At 44.8% G+C, this 22,209-nt stretch overlaps 1 protein-coding gene across 1 annotated transcript in view; it reads right to left on the reverse strand.

The window, feature by feature from the left end:
* Rab31 (RAB31, member RAS oncogene family) overlaps nt 1-22,209 on the reverse strand; it is a 129,792-nt gene that overhangs the window by 38,197 nt on the left and 69,386 nt on the right. Inside the window, exons 4-5 of the mRNA XM_028873986.2 lie at nt 8,081-8,152; nt 6,324-6,430 (exon numbers count right to left, since the gene is read on the reverse strand). Of these exons, the coding sequence (XP_028729819.1) occupies nt 6,324-6,430; nt 8,081-8,152 (179 nt within the window). The remainder of the gene's footprint in view (nt 1-6,323; nt 6,431-8,080; nt 8,153-22,209) is intronic.

The following is a 22,209-nucleotide window of genomic DNA, read 5'->3' on the forward strand; positions in this document are numbered from 1 at the left end:
ACCCCTCATTACTGATATTGGAGGTGGTGGCAGCTCTCACAGTGAGGCCTCATGAGAGACTATAGGTCATTACTCACACACCTTTGAAGAACATTATGAAGCTTGGGTCTGTTTCATTCCCAACCATGAGGTGAATGTGTTGCTTTGCCACACACTCCCACTATAAAGTACCAGCATAGGCCCTAAGCAAAGGGGCCAACCAATCACAGACTGAAATCCCCACAGTTGGGAGTTAAAATAAACCTTTTCTCCCTGTAAACTGACTTATGTCAGGTATCTGTTACAGTCAAGAAAAGCTCTCTCGCAGAGCTTTATTCACGCAGCGCAGTGCCCCCAAAGACTCATCCAACTTCCAGTCTGTTGTCTTTGGTAACTGAGCAGCAGTCCATGGAGTGAGTGCATCGCAATCTGTTTAGCCAGTCACTTGCTCAAGGACATCGAGGCTCATTACGGTTTGGAAATGTTACCGGGAAAGTCTATGAATGTTCATGGTTCATGTTTCAGCTCTCCATGACAGATACCCAAGAGTGAGGTTCCCTGGTTAGATGGAGATTGCAGGTCTGGTTTTGCAAGAGACTGTTGAACGGCTTCACCGACAGGCTCTGCTCATTAGCGGCGCTTCCCACTCACACCAGGTCTGCATCAACGACCGGACTTGCTATGTTCTAACATTTTTATTCATTACTGTTATTATCTGTGTGCGTAGGATGGCGCCTGAGTGCAGGTACACAATGGCATGGAGTGCTTGTGGAAGTGGGAGGACACCTTTCTCAAGAGTTGGTTACCTCCTTCCACCATGGGTTCCTGGGATGGAATGTAGGTAGTTAGGCCTGCACAGCCGGTGTTTTTACTTGCTGAGCCGTCTCGCCGGCCCCCCTCACCAACACCAGGTATTGGCGCTGTTTTCCACTTGGCCCTTTTGACAGATCAATGATGATGTTGCACATCTCTTTATAGCTTCGTCTCCCAACTTCATATTCTTTCACCCATTTTTTCAGTTTGGAGCTCTGTCTACACATGTTAAGTTCTGAGAGTTCTCTACAGTCCACGTACTAATCCTTGTATGTTAGTTTCAGGTTGCTGTGACTCTTACCTGAGGAACAACTTAAGTCAGGGAAGACTCGCCTTTGCTCACAGTTTCGGTCTCAGTGTATTACAGAGAAGGCGAGGAGAACAGGCATCATGGCAAGTGGGAGGTGAGGAAGGAAGGAGGGAGGCAGAGAGCAAGATGAAGAGGGGGGAGGGAAGGAGGGAGGGAGAGAGACAGAGGGAGAGGAAAACGTTGAGAATATGCCTCCTTCCCCTTGTGTTCTAGGCACCCAGCCTGCTGGACAGTTCCGCCCACAGACAGAGCATGTCTTCCCTGTTTAGTCGGTTCCCTGAAAACGCTCACAGACACCTTCAGAAGTGTGCATCTACATCTGCCTAGGCACACCTCAGCCCAACACATTCAGAAGTGTGCATTCACATCTGCCTAGGCGCACCTCAACCCAACACATTCAGAAGTGTGCATTCACATCTGCCTAGGCACACCTCAGCCCAACACCTTCAGAGGTGTGCATTTACATCTGCCTAGGCACACCTCAACCCAACACCTTCAGAAGTGTGCATCTACATCTGCCTAGGCGCTCCTCAACCCAACAGTGCTGATGATCAAGACTTCCCAGCAGTGCAGTCTCAGGGGCAAGTGGCCCCCCGCAGCTTTTTCTAGGGGGCTGGGGACCCACATTCAGGTCCTCACGCTTGTACAAGAAGTACTCTTACCCTTGGAGCTATCTTGCTAGCCCCAGAATTTGCTTGCTTACCAAGAACCTTGCTAAGATATTAACAGGAAGTTCATTTAAACTCAGAGATCACTTGGGAGAATACAGATACCTTTAATACGCCGAAACTACCAATGGATGAACATAGTTACGTCTCCATTTTTTTTTCCCAAGCCTTATTTGATTTTTCATGAGCATTTTGTATTTTTCAGCACACAGATCCTGTGTTGCTAATTTTCATTTCTTTGCTAATTAATTTCATTGCTAATATTTCATTTCTTTCGGAGCAACTGTAAAAGGTATTGTATTTTTAATTCCAGTTTCTGCATACTCACTATTAGTAAACAGGAATGTAATTGAGTTTTCTGTGCCTTGTACTTGACAACCTCGCTGAATTACTAGACTTAAGAACTTTCCAGAGCACTCCGTAAAATTTTCCCTGTAGAGAAGGATGTCATAAACATAAGCCAACATTAAAAATTTTTCTAGAGCCGGGCGGTGGTGGTGCACTCCTTTAACCCCAGCACTCGGGAGGCAGAGCCAGGCGGATCTCTGTGAGTTCGAGGCCAGCCTGGGCTACCAAGTGAGTTCCAGGAAAGGCGCAAAGCTACACAAGAGAATCCCTGTCTCGAAAAACCAAAAAAAAAAAAAAAAAAATTTAAAAATTTCTAGAAATTTTATAGCATGACCATAAATGGAACACCAGTATCAACTATCACAAAAGGATACAATTCTAAAAATTAAAACAATTTTAATAATTTAATTCTGGCTAAAGCAGTGTTATTTTCAGAAGGCTGGTATTCTCTCTCTCTCTCTCTGTCCCCTCCCTTCTCCTCCCTCTCTCCTTCTTCAAAGGGAAAAGTCAAATACACAAACAGGCATACAGGCCAGTTCTGATGGTACGGGCCTACAGGCTCAGCTACGCAGGAGGGTGAGGCAGGGGAGTAACAGTGCGAGGCCGGCCTGAACTAGAGTGGAGGCAAAGCTGGCATGCTCATCTTCATGGGGCCCATGGTTTGTTTAGCTATTCGGTGGTAGGGCACTAGCCTGGCATGCGCACGCTCTAAATTCAATTTCTACTTCCACTAAAAACAAAATAAAAATAACAGATGTTTTCAAAAACTTGATGGGAGGACTGGAGATGGCTGAGTGGGGAAGCGCTCGCCATGCACATGTGGAGAATTAAATATGGATGCCTCGCCTACATAGAAACGTCATGGCATGGCAGCCCACCCATGGAGATGAATCTCCAGGGCAAGCTGTCCAGCTATAGTGGCTGAGCTGGTGCGCTGGGTTCGGCAGACACCCTTGCTTCAAGGTAGAGAGTCAAAGAAGACACCTGACATCAACTTCTGACCTCCATATGCAGCTGCACACATGTAAGCACGCATACACATGTGTATGCACACCACAGACACAAATGAGGTGGCCTGAGGCTTCCATGGAACATTCTCTAGGCTACAGCATGGCTAAGCCATAAAACAAACCTCAAGAAACTCATCCAGAGCTGGTGGGGGCGGCTCAGTGAGTAAAGATGCTCTCTGCCAAGCCCGATGTCCCGAGTTCAACCCCCAGGACTCATGTGATAGAAGAACCAACCCTCATAAATTGTCTCTGACCTCTACAAGCATGCACACACATAAATAAATAGAGAGATGATAGATAGATAGATAGATAGATAGATAGATAGATAGATGGATGGATGGATGGATGGATGGATGGATGGATGGATGGATGGATGGATGGATGGACAGATAGATGGGTGGGTGGGTGGGTGGATGGATGGATGGATAAACAGACAGACTGGTGGATGGATGAACAGACGGACGGACGGATGGATGGACAGACAGACAGATAAATGATATTAATTTATCAATTTTTGAAAATAAAAATAAAGTAGTCTTTCTCACTGATCTATTCAGAAGTTTGAATAAGAACTACAAAACCAGGCCATTTCCTTTGATCCATAATCAAAACAAGTGCCCTATCGAATGACTGTGTACAACAAAAGACATATATTCCACGCTTTGAACACCTGTGGGATCTTAATGAGCTTGATTCAGGCCTCATGAGGCCAAACAACACAAAAGAAGTTGAACAGAAAGGTTGGCTGCCATCCCTGGCACCCTTGATGTTATCACTGGAGGCAGTAGCTGGATGATGCTGGACCATCATCCTTTGGGGATAGAAGGGTTGCAAGTGAATTTATAGTTGGGAATGAAATGGGTGGGTTGTTAAACAGGTCATCTTAGCTGGGTGTGTACCACGGGGTGCACACAGCAGGAGGTCTACGGAGAATACCTAGGAATGAGAGGCAGCGAGCCTGTTTTATCTGGAGACTATGCTGATCTGAGGCTGTCCCTCATCGAGAGCCCGACCCTCCCCATCTTGTACTGGACAGGTCCCTTCAGTGGACCATAAGGTCCCTGTCAGCTGTGGGGAATTGAAATACAGAGAATGCCAGGCCAGTGTCTCTCCATAGCTCAAGTGGAACATACCAAATCCCAGAGATGAAGGAAGGCCTGTTTTGATCATATGGATATCAACACTTTCTCAACTCTCTGTTTCCTAAAATTAACATGTTAATTTTAATGTCAGCTCTGTGTAGCACACAATCCCATCCCATTCAACTAGAAATCAATTTTTTCTTAAATTTTAGTCCAGTAGCACATGTGCGCGCGCAGACACACAGACACACAGACACACACACACACACACACACACACACACACACACACACATTTGTATCTCCCACCCCAGAGAGAAAGAGGGGAAGTTTTTTCTATCAAAGTTGCCCTTGACCACAAAGAGGTGTCAAATGAAGCCCCCTATTTCACCAAGGCTGACTGCCCACCAACCACCCAATGCCGGAAACACAAGCCAAAGAGCCGCTTCAGGATTACAATAAAGAAGAAGTATATCTGAACCAAGTCTGGGGAGTTCAAAGATTTGTCCAACCCCCAGAAAAATAAGCGACTGAGTTGCGTTCTCGGGTATTAGGAACCTACCTGATACAATGTGATACGGCATGCTTGCAAACATAAAAAAATGGAGTAATTTGCCACATGCCACTGTAAGGACTCTTGCAAGATCCATTTTCAATGCTTATTCAATTTTGGTTTAATCATATTTAGATATCAAAACTAGAAGCATGGTGTAGCTGTCTTTATGAGAATGGACTATGGGAATCCCTGAGAACTCAGAGCCGAGGGAATGGAAGCAAAATAAATTTGATAAAGTATATCCCCCATCAGTGTTTTTGCTCTCCAGGGCTTCAGTTACCCACAATCAATCGAGTCCAAATATATCAAATGGAAAGTTCCAGAAATAAATAATTCATTACATTTTAAGCAGCTTTTACTATATTATATTATTACAAACTGTTCTATTTTATTAATTGCTATTCTAAATCATTCAACTACATGCCTGACGTATAAAATAAATTTAATCACAGATTTGTATATGTAGAAAGAAATCATAACATACATGGGGCATGGTGTAATCTATGGTTTCAGATATCCACTGTAGTCTTGGAATAGACCTGTCATGAGAAAGGACAGCTAATACATAACCTTCTGAAGTAGCATTCACTTCATAAACAGCTAGCTTAACAGGCTAGATAAAGTCATCACGTCTCTAATACATGCTCTACAGTCGGATTATGCGGTTTGAGTGTGTTCCTCAAGGCTCATGAGCTAGAAGCATGGTGGAAGAACGGACAGGGATTAGGCCATGGTGGGGACAACCATCAGTGTAGTTCTCACGAGACTCTACTTGGGACGGGTTGTTGTAAAAGAGAGAAATTAGTCCTTGGATCTCTTTGGGCTCCTGCTCCACCAAGTGATTAATTCTGCATATGGCCTCCATTCCCTTCCTGTTTTTCTACCATGTTGTACATAATACATTCACTAGTGTTCCTTTATTGAAACTCTAGGCAAAGCACAATTAACTTGTTTTCTCTATAAAAACACAGCCTTGAGTATTTGATCTAACAATCAGAAAAAGGACTAAGACATAAGGTCAAGAAGTTCCATAAGCCATTGCCTCTTGGGGTGATGCCATAAAATGTATCATATTCAGATATTAAGTCAAAATAGTAGCATTATATAGAGTGGACTACATCCTTAGGTTAAAATCTAAAACAACATGTTATGGAAAATATCAAGCTTTCTTGTGGCCATTTGTATATGAAAATGTTACTAAAATTATATTAGTTGTAATGCTAATAAGAAGAAAAAGGCAATAAAACAACCTAGTCTGGCAGTATATAGAGTTATTAATACAGCTGTGTGATGCATAGGCCATTTGATTTAACATTCACTATTATAGGTGGGGTCAGATTTATGTCATTCTCCTATAATTCCTCTCTGGTTAAATAATATCACACTAACTACCACAAGTGAGGGGCCATCAGCTAAATCATTACACAGAGAGCATAAACATAAGCAAAGACATAATTCCATTTTAGTCAGAGACATTGGGGGGCGGGAGATGTGAAACACACACACACACACACACACACACACACACGCACAGAGAGATATTTGAAATGTGTCTTACCTAATATCTGAGAGGTCACATTTGTTCCCAGCAATTGCCATCACAATGTTTTCTGGGCCATGCTCTTTCAGCTCCTTAACCCATTTTTTCAAGGTATGAAATGAATCCTAACCAAAAACAAGATGAGTCACTGAAAAGACCTGTCAATACATTTCAAACAAGTAGACATATGAACCCTGTGTAATTCAATGGGGAAAAAAAATGTTTGTAAGGGACACTTAGTTACCATCAGCTAACTTATACTCAGCCTATAACAGATACCTCTTTCAAAGTTAAAACTTGAAGAAGTTAAAAATTTTCATTATTAAGTTTTTTCAGTAAGTGCCATTGATTAGAAACAACAGCCTTGACACTGCGGGAACCAGGATATCAGGATCAAGTGACTACTGATGTTTGCTTCAAGGGAGGAATGCATTTGTTTGGGTCCGGCTCCCGGGCAGAGGCCGAAGTGGACGGTACATGTAGGTGGCAGTGGTCAGAACTCATGGGATACAACAGCAATGAATCAGCTAACCATCAGCATTCCAGAAGGACTGGGGTCAGGAGGAACGCCACCAAATCAAAGCATTTGTTTGCTAATGAATGTAACTCAAAATACACTGCAGGAGATACATTCCAGGGTCCTCAGTGGATGCCTCAAACTGTGGCTTGGAACCCAACCCGGGAAACAATGTGTCTCTGTCCCATGAGCGCCTATGGTACATTTTAAGTAAACAATTAGGCAGAGTAAGATACTAACAGTAACAAACTAAAATAGTCAGTAATATAACACATTATTTAAAATGTATGACTTGTTTCTGGAATTTTCCACCTAATGGTTTTAGATGGCCCTTGGCCTTGGATAACTAAGACTACAGAAAATCAAAACACAGATAAATGGGGAACCACTGCCTACAAGCACACACATATTGGCTTTTATATATATAAATATCATCTCTGATCTTTGAATGATGCAACTGAACCAGTGACAGAAAATAACCTAAAATGATAAAATATGCAGAACTTAAAGTTCTCTGGGAAGCGTTAACAGACACGACCTTGCCTCTATGAAAGCTCAGTTTTAGGGAGTGGGGAGATGGCTCAGCAGTTAAAAGCATTTTTTGCTCTTCCAGAGGACCTGAGTTTGGTTCCCAGCATCCACATGATGACTCACAACCATCTGTAACTCCAGTTCCAAAGGATCCAATGCCCTCTTCTGACCTCTGTGGGAACCAGGCATACATGTAGTGGCATATGTGTGTATATATATATATATATATATATATATATATATATATATATATGCAGGCAAAATAGTCACACGCATAAAATAAATAGATCTTTAAAAAGAAATAGGTCAGTTTTGCCGGGCGTTGGTGGCGCACGCCTTTAATCCCAGCACTCGGGAGGCAGAGCCAGGCGGATCTCTGTGAGTTCGAGGCCAGCCTGGGCTACCAAGTGAGCTCCAGGAAAGGCGCAAAGCTACACAGAGAAACCCTGTCTCGAAAAACCAAAAAAAAAAAAAAAAAAAAAGAAATAGGTCAGTTTTAAAATGAACGTTTGCTGTTTTCGTAATTGGGAAAATAAATCAAAGCTGCTTGGTCGGGAAAGCAGGCTGGACACATAGCTTTCACTGTCCCTGTCCCTGCCCCCCCCCCACACACACACACACTGTCAAGGCTCCCAAGGTACTGGCAAGACTCACAAAGTGCCAATCTGCCTCCGTGTCTCTGGGACAGTCCCCACAGATGGCATCTGAAGTTGGAAGACATTCTTACCTGTTTAGTGATGTCATAGACTATCACCGCTGCAGCCGATCCTCGATAGTACATGGGAGCCAGGGAGTGAAACTGTCCAAAAGCAGTCAACAGTTTTAGGTCACAGCGAGCAAACAGATTTTTAAACATTCCCAAACCACACATTAAAATTTTATGCTGCATCATCCCTGTAGGAGCTGCAAATTCCCCCTAGGACTTCTCTGGAAAGTATATTAAATAATAAATTTTGCTCCCCGACTATACACACACTTGTGGTTTATGGACCATGAAATCTCCTCTTGGCCAGAAGCCAGACACAGAAATTATTTTCAATGTTGACATCCTCTGAATTTTCTTTTCTCTACTGACCTAGGACAATCCTCATTAGAATTATAAAGTGGTAAGGAAAAGATAATACTCCAAGGGGAGAGAAAATGAAAGGAAAGAAGGCTAGACCCTAGCAGAGCCACTGAGAAGGAGCAGGCCACATGCCCTCAGACTGCCAGCTCTGTCAGGCAAAGCTTTATTGCCTACCAACGTCAGCTAATGGTGTCACATTAGATGGGCTTCATCCCCAAAACCAGAAACCCAAGTATCACTGCTGCTGGACTCGTGCATCCTCAAATAAGATGGATAATTATACTCCAAATGCATACTTCATATGCATAGTTTGAAGGAGGACCTAGTCTTCGTTTGTATCTTTTGATTTGAAAACAGTCTTGGAAAGGGCCAGTAAGTGAAAGAAAGCTCAACAAGAAAATGGAGAAATGATTATATAAGTAACCACTACAAGTTACCAATAATTACTTAAATGTGTTCAATTTATAAAAAGAATGAACTAAAAACGATGAGGTACTTATTAATTCAATAAACATTAAAAAGCCTTGGATTCAGTGTTGGAGTGGACCTGGGGAAGGAGACACCCTCATCTACTGTATGGGGATAGTATTAAGCCCCAGGAAGCCACTAGGAACGAAATACCAGAAACTGAGATGTGCGCACCCTTCGACCCAGCAGTCTGCTTACAGGAAATACAGTCTAGAGTGACCACCGGGCACAGAAAAGACATTTCCCTAGGTTGTGACGGAGGGAAAAATCAAAGGAGAACGTGAAGGTTCATCACTACACTGTGTAACATCCTAGACTAAATTGTCTGTGTGACCCGCACAACTCAATTGATGGCAGCCTTGTCGATGCGATGGCCTTTGGGAAGGAAGGTCATCGGAGGCCAGGTGGGAAGTCACTGGGGTCAGATGAGGTCATGAAGGTGGAGTCCCATGATGGGATTAGAGCCCTCCACACACAGAATGTGAGGAAACAGAAAGAAGGAGGTTGTCTGTGTGCCAGGAAAGGAGCCTTTCTTCACAAGCCAGGGCCTTGATCTACCTCCAGAACCATGATAAGGACAGGTCTGTTCTAAGCCATCCATATGGAATGTTTCACAACTGCTGAAATGAAGAGACCTTGTATTTAAAGGAAAAAGTTCTTTTGACATAGTATTAAGTGAGAAATGTCTGAAGGCAGCAAAGATGATATAATTTAATGTGAGAATGTGGACAGTAATGAATGTACAAATGCTAGAATCACATGACCATCCTCAAAATGTTAGCAGTAGAATTTCCAGTAACATGTACATTTAAAGGGCTGTATAATATAAATCTCACAATAATTTTAAATAAGTTGGTTTTAGGTTAAAATAAATCAGGGCCAGTGGGATGGTTCACTGGCTAAGGGCACTTGCCACCAAGCCTGAAGACCTGAGTTCAGTCCCAGGAACCTACATAGTAGGTGAGAACTGAATCCTACAAGTTGTCCCCTGGTTTCTATTTATGTGGTGTGGCATGGCCACATGTCCCCTCACTCCAACCCCACACAAAATAATAAAATATTTCAAAAAATTAATTAAAAACATGCTATTTTTATTGAGGCATGAAGGAGAGAGAGGAAGGAATGGGAAGATGAATCCTGTAATTTTCCTGGCAAACAACAAAACTGGACTCGTTCGGTCTATTTCCCTCTTAGTACTTCTCACTGGAATGCTCAGAAGATCCAGAAGAGGGGCCAGGATGCTGCCTCCCAGTGACTACAAACACGTCTCTCCTTTGAAGGGAGACCACCCTGGAGTTGGGTGGCTTTTAGGAAGGGGAATGAAGGGGGATGGGGTTCAGGGAGAGCCAGGTTTACAGCTGAACTGAGGCGGAGAACCTGCCACTTTCCTCTGCCCACAAACACCACTCCAGGTCGCACAGTACAAGATGCCACACATGCCTTTCCACATTCACAGACCTCCCCTGTGTCTGTCTGTCCTAACTGCTAAGCTCCAAGGATTCACGTTCAGCCCACCCTTGGCAATGCAATCCTAGTGTCTCAAAACCAGTCGATATTTCTGTTCATGGGAGGAAAAAGCAATGTCTGTAAACACCAGGCTTTGCTAAGGAAGAGGGTGCATAAAATGTGGCCTTTCAGCTAATCATGCATAATGCCCACCCCCTTGCAACCCCCGAAATTCCCACAACCCCTCCCCTCTTGTTTTCAAAACAGCCTACGCTAAAGAGTCAGTACAAGCCCGGCTTCCCAGAAGGCAGACACATGACACAGATTTCCCTTTGGGCTCTGACGCCAAAAGCTGCCTCTCAAACAGCCAATAGCATGCGGGTCTCATGAATTATTGAAAGCCCTCAGTACGCAATGCATTATTCCTTTCCCACAAAGGAATCACTCCGAAATAAATCTGTTGGTGAAACCACTTAAAGGGCTTTATTGCTGGCGACTTAGGGGTTTTAATAAATTCAAAGTTAGTGTCTCCTCCCGAAACTCAATAATGCACTGACCAAAGGGTACTATTTGTGAAGGGCAAAGGGATAAATCATTTCAGGCCTACAATATATTTCCTTTATCCTATATAAGCAGAACACAAGCGCGCACGCGCGCGCGCGCGCGCGCGCGCGCGCGCGCACACACACACACACACACACACACACACACACGGTAGCCACCGGCTGCTGTGGTATAATTTACTTCCAAAAGGTCAGAATTAATATCGATGAGATGACACAAAAGATTCTTCCAGAAATAAAGGCAATTGCAGACGGTTAGTAAAAGCTTTCTTATTAAAACCTCACCATGAAAGGCTATTTGAAAATCAACACAACAGATGCCAATTCCAACCCTTCACAAGCTCCCCAACAAAATATAGACTTCACATTTCAGTATTCAGGTAACTTGCAGGTACCATTTAATCACTAAGGAGCAGCACTGAAAATTCTGGAAAGCCAGTTTGCCTCTTCAAAGAGATGGTTATCTGTGTTCTTTGGGCATGTGACCTTTTTTTATTTTTATTTTTATTACTTATCTCTGTGTGTATGCACACAAGTATATGCCAATTGGATCCCCCCTGGAGCTGGAGTTACAGAGGTGGTGGTGAGCTGCCCAACGCGGGTGCTGGGAGCCAAATTCAGGTCCTCTGAAAGAGCAGTATCCATTTCTAACTGTCAAGCTATCTCAACAGCCCTGACGTTTTGTGGTTGTCTACATTGTAAGAGAGAAAGGAGTGATCTTCAAGCATTTTGAACTTTGTGGACTTTTCAGCTTCTGTGGATGAATGAGGCATTTATTAGCTTTCTATCACTCTGACAAAGTGTCTGAGATAACTTAGAGAAGAGGGTTACTTTGCCTCAGAATCTGGGGGTCCCAGTTCATCATCAATTGGCCCTTTGCTTCAGCTTGTAGTAAGGAGGCATATCACAGAAGGAGCAAGACCACTCACTTCATGAGGGGCCACAGAACCGTGGAAGTTACCAGGATTCCACAAACTCCCTTCAAGGGCATGACCCCAATGCCATAAAGACGTCTCACAAGGCCCCGCCTCCTACAGGTCCCCCACCTTCCAATAGCACCACACTGAGGATGGAACATTTAACACACGGACCTTCGAGAGTCGAGCTACAGGGAGGTATGATCTTTCTGGAAAGCAACTAGACACTGTGTCCCTCAAGTCTTACAACTGTCCAGACTCTTTGATACGATCTCACCTCTTAAGGTAACAATAACGATCATCACAAAACCGCCAGAATTTAGTCTCAAAGTCTACTCACGAGGGGACAGAAACCTAGATTTTGGTTTAGTCCTAACCAAGATTCTGGACTATAACTAAACTCAAAGTTTTGAAAAACAGCAAGTGGTACAAGAAGTGCGTGGGTGTGTTCTGAAGGTCTTGTGAAGAACAAATAGCCCCATGATGCCATTTGGAGAAAAAAGGTTTCCTGATAAAATTAGTTGGAGCAACACTACACATACTGTTTGCTCAGAGGATAACACAGGATTATCAGTACACCAACAGTTGGAAATATTTCTAGAGGTAGGAAATCGGTTTGTTTTGGTTTCAACTCAACAATTTCTATTCTTTTTTAACCTCTTTCTACATAATATTTGCTAACTTAGAGGAACCTAGCCTTATCACAGAGGACCTCAGAACAATGTGAAGAGAACGAGACTCAGAAAGGCCTGAGGCCTGGCCTGCTTGGATCTTGGTTTTTATATTTTATAAAATGGGGATGGGAAAAAGGTCTTGGAAATGGCAGCTGGAAGTTTCTCTAACTCTGAAACTCACAACAGACTCTGGACATCATCTCTGATTATCCTTGTAAGAAGTAGAATTGTTGACTCAAAGTACACGGACATTTTTGGGGTCTCTGTATAGATTACACACACACACTCCTCTCTCTCTCCTCTCTCCTTCCCCTCCCCCTTCCCAACCTCTACAATACAGTACATGTATTATCCCAGGAAATTCTTCAGGAAAATTCTTTAATCATATGTGGTGACGTCATCAATTCCACAGTAGCAGAACTGCATGTCTGGAGGATGCACTATATGGAAAGACACAAAGACAGACATGCTCCCCAGATGAGAATTACCCATGCCAGACACCCTGGCTTCAGGTCCTGGGTCATGCAGGATGGATTCTGCGGCACGATTTTCAGAAAACGATCTGTCCCTGGAGAGTCAGGGGCAGCCGGGGACAATGCCAGTCTGTGGCCAGGCTGCAGATTGGCCTCAGGTGCCAGCTCCCAATTAGAAGCTCCAGCCCTCCCCAGGAATGCGAGGCAGCCACAGTCAAGGCCAAGGCGAGTCCAAGGGCAGAAGCCAAAAGGCGCCCAAGGCCCAGGAGGATTGGAACAAAGGCGAGTGAGAAGAAAATTCCTGCGGCTCCCAGAATTCTCAGCTGGAAGAAGTTGAATGGAAAACCAGCCATGAAGGATCTCTCTGTCCCACTTTCACACAGACATCTCTTCACTGGAAAGTGGAGAGCCTACTTATCATGCCTGAAACCTGACAAAATGGAGGAGTGAACAGAAAGCCGACCGGGAGGCAATGGACAGCATTGTTAACAACGGTTAGTGCTAAATAATGGCACCACAACGCCAAGGACTTGTTTTAAGATTTCTGAGTTAATAAAAAGCTGTTTTTTTTTTTTAACATGATACATGATTTATGCAACAACAAGAAATGTCTTTCTTATTTTTTTTTCCTTTCTAATAAATATGTCATTAAAGCCAAAAGTGCTTCCTCATGCCAGGAGTGGGAGCGCGCATGTCTTTAATCCCAGCACTCGGGAGGCCGAGGCAGGACGAGCTCTGTGAGGCCAAGACCAGCCTGCACTGCATAGCCTGTCTCAAAAAACAAAACAAAACAAACCATAAAGCAAGAAAGAAAGAGAAAAAAAGCAAAAGCTTCCCCTGCCTCCAAGGTTCCTTTGCTAGAACCAACGAGGCCTCCTTTCTGACAGGTACAACATAAAAATCCCCTTCAGCAGAAATTGATTCAATATGGATCAAGGTATCTTCCCACTAAATGGGCACAGACTAATGTTCTGGAGTCTCATGCGTAACTCTGGCTGACCTGGAACTCACAATGTAAACCCTTTGCCTCCTGGGATTAAAGGCGTACAGCGCCAGGATGGGCAAGATGTGCGTTCTTGTTGTCAATCTTGCTGTTTTTGGATTATTTTATTTTACATGTATGAAATGTTTTGCCGGCATGCACGTGTGCCAACAGTGTGCCTGGTCCTTGCCGAACTCAGAAGAGGGTATCAGATCCCCTGGAACTAGAGTTATAAATGATTGTGAGCCATCATATGGGTGCTGGGAACTAAATCGTAGCCGGTGCTCTTATATCCTGAGCCATCTCTCCAGCTCCAAGACTAGGGTTTCTATGAGACAGAATAGGTGCTAGAGCTCAGTGGTGGAGGGCTTGCTCTTAGCTGCATCAGGCTCCAGGTTCAATTCTCAGAACTAAATAATAATAATAATAACAAATAAATAAAAATATGGTACAAAAAACTAGAATCTTACAAGTACTGGAATAATCATACGTGTTTAAAATTTTGCTCTGATTAGAAATGCACTTTTCCCCCACTGCTTCCCAAGGTCATGAGCCTCAATTCAGATTTCAGGGTGTTGGTAAGCACTGGAATTTCCTAAAAGTCCAAAATAATACCTAGTGATAACAGTCACCTAAAATCTGTTTTTGCTAAAAGAGAAAAAACTGACTCCACACTAGACCCACCAGGAAACTAAAAGCAAGGTGGAAGCCAGGCACTCTACCTGCCTCCGTCATTCTGTGTCTGTCTCCTCCTGTGCCTGTCTCCTCCTGTGTCTGTCTCCTCCTGTGTCTGTCTCCTCCTGTGTCTGTCTCCTTTACTTTGATTCAAACTCCTGTTTGGCTCTGAGTAGGGTCCATGCAAAAACCATGGCACTCATCTTAAAGGGAATAAGCATTTACTCTGGAACCATTTGGCAGGGACCATGGCCTGGAGAACACAGATTTAGGTTACTCCAAATTCCATGTTCCAATGTGGAAGCAGTTTTGTTTAGTTTTTATAGTTTTACAGAACAAAGAAAGTCATAAATGAAGGCAAGTTTAAAACACGTTGGTGGGTGAGTCAGAGAGTGAGGTAGGAGATTAGAGCTTTATCTAAAGCTCAACATATTATCTGAGCTTTGGGGTAGGTGCAAGGTAGCGGTCTGCTAAGTTAATAAATTCCTAAAGATTTTTTTTAATCTATTGGTCACAGAATGTTAGTTCAGACATAGAGACGGGCAAGGAATGGCTGTTCCAGAGGACTGGAACTAGCCCAGGATAAGGGAAGCAGCCTCTGGACCCACAACATTCCAACCTCTCCACAGAACTGGAATTCTAAGCAGTCTGTCTCTGCAAACACAGCTCCTTCTCGAGAGTTCTTGTTCACAGGAGGCATCAGGCATCCTAAAGGCGTGTCTTGACTGCCTGCCTGTCACACTACATCCATCTTCAAGGCTGAGGGCGCAGACCTACTATTTTAACCTTGCAGTAGCCTTGAGGCCAGATCAGCCCCAGGGCAGGGCAATTACCCGTGGCCTACACTTCATTCTAGCCCAAGTAGTCACCTCGAAGAAAACAGGAGTGAAAGACTCCTGAGCATCTTGCGGCGCTGGAGCTGAGTCAAGGATTAGCGGGGTCACACCTTGACCAGGGCTGCTTCAGTACCTTTGCGTCCTGCCCCAATTCTTCCAGCTCCAAGCCCTTCACTCCTCTATCTGTTCTTCACAATGTGGCCGCACTGACTCAGTCTTCACTCTCTGCCTTTCCCTCACTGCTCCTTTGCTCCCTCTCCCCTTCTCTTCAGTGGTTGGTTTACTGGGACAAGTCCTCACTGTGTAGCCCAGGCTAGCCTCAAACCTGTGGCAATCCTGCCTCAGTCTCCTGAGTGCTAGGATTACAGCTGTGTACCACCGTGCCCACCATTTCTCTGCTTTTCGCTGTCTGGTTTTCTTGAGGCCATATCAAGATAGGGAGCTGAGCCTAGCCGGTGGGGGTTGCCCTAAAATTCTGGTTCCCCATCACCCTGCACTACCCTCCTGTGTCATCAGATGGTTCCCATCACCCTGCACTACCCTGTGTCATCAGATGGTTCCCATCACCCTGCACTACCCTGTGTCATCAGATGGTTCCCATCACCCTGTACTACCCTCCTGTGTCATCAGATGGTTCCCATCACCCTGCACTACCCTGTGTCATCAGATGGTTCCCATCACCCTGCACTACCCTCCTGTGTCATCAGATGGTTCCCCATCACCCTGCATTACCCTCCTGTGTCATCAGATGGTTCCCATCACCCTGTACTACCCTGTGTCATCAGATGGTCCCCATCACCCTGCACTACCCTGTGTCATCAGATGGTTCCCATCACCCTGCATTACACTCCTGTGTCATCAGATGGTTCCCATCACCCTGCATTACCCTCCTGGGTCATCAGATGGTTCCCATCACCCTGCATTACACTCCTGTGTCATCAGATGGTTCCCATCACCCTGCATTACCCTCCTGGGTCATCAGATGGTTCCCATCACCCTGCATTACACTCCTGTGTCATCAGATGGTCCCCATCACCCTGCATTACCCCCCTGTGTCATCAGATGGTTCCCCATCACCCTGCACTACCCTCCTGTGTCATCAGATGGTTCCCCATCACCCTGCATTACCCTGTGTCATCAGATGGTTCCCATCACCCTGCATTACCCCCCTGTGTCATCAGATGGTTCCCATCACCCTGCACTACCCTGTGTCATCAGATGGTTCCCATCACCCTGCATTACCCTCCTGGGTCATCAGATGGTTCCCCATCACCCTGCATTACCCTGTGTCATCAGATGGTTCCCATCACCCTGCATTACCCTGTGTCATCAGATGGTTCCCATCACCCTGCACTACCCTGTGTCATCAGATGGTTCCCATCACCCTGCATTACCCCCTGTGTCATCAGATGGTTCCCATCACCCTGCACTACCCTGTGTCATCAGATGGTCCCCATCACCCTGCACTACCCTCCTGTGTCATCAGATGGTTCCCATCACCCTGCATTACCCTCCTGGGTCATCAGATGGTTCCCATCACCCTGCATTACCCTCCTGGGTCATCAGATGGTTCCCATCACCCTGCATTACCCTCCTGTGTCATCAGATGGTTCCCATCACCCTGCACTACCCTGTGTCATCAGATGGTTCCCATCACCCTGCATTACACTCCTGTGTCATCAGATGGTTCCCATCACCCTGCACTACCCTGTGTCATCAGATGGTTCCCATCACCCTGCACTACCCCCCTGTGTCATCAGATGGTTCCCATCACCCTGCATTACCCCCCTGTGTCATCAGATGGTCCCCATCACCCTGCATTACCCTCCTGGGTCATCAGATGGTTCCCATCACCCTGCATTACCCTCCTGGGTCATCAGATGGTTCCCATCACCCTGCATTACCCTGTGTCATCAGAAGAAGATGACACTCAGTGCATTCAGAGAGTGCTCAATGTGGGCAACTAGTGTCACAGAAAGTGGGTTGTGCCTTTCCCTTCTGTTCTCTCCTTTCTGCCCTGAGTATGGAATCCAAATTCAGGAAGTGATCTTGTAGAGAGGAACAGCCGTCCAACATGATCCAGAATTGCCATGGTAAAGAGGAGGTAGAGGTCTTCAAAGAGCTTCCAGTCACACAGATGCACACACGGTGTCACAGATGCACACATGGGTGTCACAGATGCTCACACAGGTGTCACATGCACACACGGGTGTCACAGAGGCACACACTGGTGTCACAGAGGCACACACAGGTGTCACAGATGTACACGGTGTCACAGATGCACACAGGGGTGTCACAGATGCACACAGGGGTGTCACAGAGGCACACACGGGTGTCACAGATGCACACACAGGTGTCACAGAGGCACACACAGGTGTCACAGATCAAAGCCTTCTTTTTCTTTTTTGTTTTTGTGTTTGTTTGTTAGTTTGTTTTCAAGACAGGGTCCCACTATGTACCCCTGGCCATCCCAGAACTCACTCTGTAAACCAGGCTGGCCTTAAACTCAGAGATTTGCCTGCCTCTGCCAAGTGCTGGGATGAAAGGCTTGCACTACTACACACGGCTTTACCAAAGCCTTTGGAACACATGTCTACTAGCACTGTCTTACGTTTCTGGCATGTGTAAGAAAGGAGCCTGTTCAGCCCTTTATCCAGACAAGCTATGCTTCTTGTGAGTCTCGAGTCCAGTTGAGACTCTGGAAGACAGTAACTCCTGTACGACAGGGCAGAATTTGAGAGGAGGTCTGTGGGACTTAGTTTTTACCGTCAACTGGACACAACCTAGAGTCACCCGGGAAACAGAGAGCAAGCCAGCATGGTTTCACTTCAGTTCCTGCTAGAGGTTCTGCCCTGACTCTACAATTACGAACTGTGACTGTGACATGGAACTGTAAGGCACATTAACCCTGTCCTCCCCCTAAGTCACAGCGAAAGCAAACCAGGACGTGGACTGCTTTTGTCCCTTTGTGCCCATGCGGGTTGTAACCTGAGCCGTGTGGACGAAACCTATTGTTTCAGACTAAGGTAACCCCAAAGCCCGAAAAGAATAGAGCCACCACAGGGTAGGGAAACTGACAACCCTCCACAGCGCCTGGTTAGAAGATGGCCATGGAAGGTCATTGTGGAGAGGAAGGCCGGATGCAGAAATCTTGAGCAGTGAAGGGCACTGTGGTCAGCCGCCCTGGTCTGGGTTGCTGGGCAGACTCTTTGACTTCAGGCTAAGTGCAGAGAGTGACAGCCCTAAGCCTGAAGTCAGCCAGCAGCGGCGGGCCAACCTCTGGAGACGCCCGTCTTGAGGCTCACATCCGGGGGCCCTAAGAACTCTTCAGTTCCCGCAGAGTGCTTGACTGGCACAGCCTCATCCTTTCCCTGGGGTGGGGAGAGCTGCAGCTGAGACTGACCCTAAAGCACAGACCTCAGAGGCTCTGTTTGCTTTCTCAACCCCACAGCACACGCGGGGAACACCCCTTGGGCTGAACCGTTAGCCAGCCGAGGAGTACCAACTGGAAGTGTGTGAAGCATGAGAGGGCCTGCCTCACCCACAGGCTGCAAGGCTAGGTGTGGCCGGCAGAGGCTCCTGGTACACGGAGCAAGAGAAGCCCCTAACAGGGAGGCAGCTCGGACAGACATCTGACCCATCTCTCACGCTGTGGTTGTTACTAGTACTTGGCTCTGACAGACCTCGCTCCCAGTTCTAGGCCATCTTTGTTGTGGGGCAGCGGCTCATCTCCCTCTTCGCAGTACTAGAATCTCGTTCTCAGGAAGATGGTCTCCCTAAGGTGATCCCAAAATAAAACTGAAAGAAATATCCATGCCCACAGCTACACAAATTGCAACATGAAACCACAAAAATCATAACAAACAAAAAAATCAAGTTAAGACAATGACCCCAAAGATCCTAATAATTCCGTACCATATATAAAAATCCTGAAATGGATGAAACGTCAAAGAGTTAAAAACTCAACGTGTAAAACTGATCAACGACTTCAACAAGGGTACAAAGAGACCAATGAATTAGAGAATCAGTTCAAGATCTGGATAAAAATTCATGAGCACAGGTAAGAAGCTCGGTAGCCCAGATGAGAAATTCAAAAACCAAAACTTGAGATCTTAGGAGGGAAAAAAAATCAAACCTTACACCCAGAAATGTTAGACATGAGAAAATCAATCAGTGGAAAACTCCCAGGTACATCTGTGGTGATATTTTAATTGTGCTGATTTTATTTAAAATGTGATTTTATTTGTATGTTAATAAATGAAGTTTGCCTGGAGATCAGAGGTCATTAGCCAGCCAGGAATAGAAGTCAGGTGGTGGTAGCCCACGCCCTTAATCCAATCACATGGCAGGCAGAGTCTCTGTGTGGTCAAGGACACAGCCAAGCTGGTGACCCTTGAGTCTTTAATCCCAGTATCAACCATAGAGACCAGGAGGTCTGTATAGACAGGCAGTGATGAGGAAGTCATGTGGCTGGGCTTAGAGCCAATGAGAAAGCAGAACAGGAAGGCAATAAAACTCAAGACACACAGGAAGAAGGTCTCTCTCTCAGGGGAAGGACGACAGTGAATGGTAAGCTGAAGGGAGTCATGACTCTTGCTCTGATCTCTTAGGCTGTACCTCTGTGTTTGGCTCTGTGTTTCTTATTTAATAAGACCGTTTAGAATTCCGTCTACATCAGTACACCAGATCAGACACAAGAGGGAGTATCATGGAACACAAGTATGAGAAAAGACTCAGACGTCAAAGCAGGGACAGGGGAGACCCGCATCCATTCCTGGACATGTATTACATACTGACTTTCTCTTGCATGTTTCTCTGGCCCCTCTTGGCACCATACTTAAAGTCTATAATAAAAATCTTCCCTACATTTGCTTCAAAAAGAGAGTACAGTTTAGTAATATAAAAAATAAAAGTATATGACACAATCATAATGTCATAGCGGAATTACTCAAATCTGGGGATTTAAAGAATCTTATTCAAGAACAAGAAGTATTCAGAACTTCAAACAGATGGGACCAGAGAAGAACCTTCTATGGCTCTTTATAGTTAAAAGGCAGGAAAAAGAAACAATATTAAAAGCTGCAAGATCAAAAAAAAAAAAAAATTCCAAGTCACACACAAAAGCTGGTCCATCAGAACTATGACCTCTCAGCAGCGATGCTGAAAGCCCAAAAAGCAGAATAGTAAACAACAGCCAGCCGTGAGTACTCTGCCCTCCAAAGTTACCTTTGAAAATCATTGACAAAGGAGACATTTCAAGGCGAACACAAACTAAAGCAGCTGATGACCCACAAGTCAGCAATGCTGCAGAAGTGAGTTCCATGGAGAAGTACATGAACAAAGGTGAGCCACGAAAGACTCGGTCGGGCTGACTCAGAAAACCCGCAAACTTCTCAGATACATTAGGCAGAAAGAAAGTAACAAATGTTACTTAAACCAACGGAGAAATATTAAAAGCATCAGCAAACCGGTGGCTATTCCTGGTTGTCAACTCAATGACATCTGGAATTAACAAAAGCCCAAGTATCTGGGTGCACCTGTGAGGGACTTTCTTTCTTAATTAAACCATTTGAAGTGGGAAGACCCACCTTTAATCCAGATCTTTTGAGATGGGAAGATTCACTTTTAGCTGGGCCACACCTCCTGGTGGCAGCCTATGGAAGGACATGGAAGGAAACTCTTTCTTTACCATCTTGCCCTTGTTCTCACTGGCAGGCTCATTCTTTTACGGCATTAGAGTCTACTTCTTTAGGATTCTGGCATATACGGAAGACCGGTGAGACATCCAGCCTTGCAGATTTAACTACCAGATTCTGGGACCTTCCATTGGTAGACAGCCATTGTTGGATTAGCTGGAGGACAACCTGTAAACCATTCTAATAAATCCTGTGTGTGTGTGTGTGTGTGTGTGTGTGTGTGTGTGTGTGTGTGTGTGTGCATTGTATTCTCTAGAGTCACAGAACTTATAGAATGAATCTATATGTGTGTGAATATATATATATATATGTATGAATATATATGGGATTTATTGGAATGACTTATAGGCTAAGTCCAACATTGGCTAGCTGTGAATAGAAAGTCCAAGAATCCAGTAGTTGCTCATTCTCACAAGGCTGGGTATCTCAGCTGGTCTTCTCTATGTGCTGGAATCCCAAAGAAGTGGGTTCCAATGCCAGTGAAGGAATGTCTAACAAGGTAAGGGCAAACAGGCGAAGAACGAACTCTTCCTTCTCCCATTGTCCTTATACAGGCTTCCGGTAGAAGGTATGGCCCAGATTAAAGGTAAAGGTGAACCCTCCCACCTCAAGAACTGGATTAAAGGTGTATGTCACCCAGCTTCAAGATCTGGATCAAAGGCATGTTGTCTTCCTGCCTCAAGATCTAGAACACAAGTGTGCCCTCTACTTCTGGATTATAGTTCATTCCAGATATAGTCAAGTCGACAACCAAGAACAGCTGTCACAATTATATGTTCATTTTATATATATATATATATATATATATGTATATATATATATATGATATACACATATACTCAATGTATATATATATAAATATATATAATTTTATCAGTTATATTCCTCTAGAGAAGCCTGACTAATATACTCCCTCTATAACAATCCTAAATGTAAGAACTCACCAAGTAAAAGATACAGGCTAACTAACTGGAATTTTTTAACACAACTGTTTGCTGTCTACAAGAAACATATTTCACTATCAAAGATGCATTCAGGGTAAAAATAAAATGATAGAAGT

This window comes from Peromyscus leucopus, chromosome 13 (genome assembly GCF_004664715.2).
Source record: "Peromyscus leucopus breed LL Stock chromosome 13, UCI_PerLeu_2.1, whole genome shotgun sequence".
Taxonomy (NCBI): domain Eukaryota; kingdom Metazoa; phylum Chordata; class Mammalia; order Rodentia; family Cricetidae; genus Peromyscus; species Peromyscus leucopus.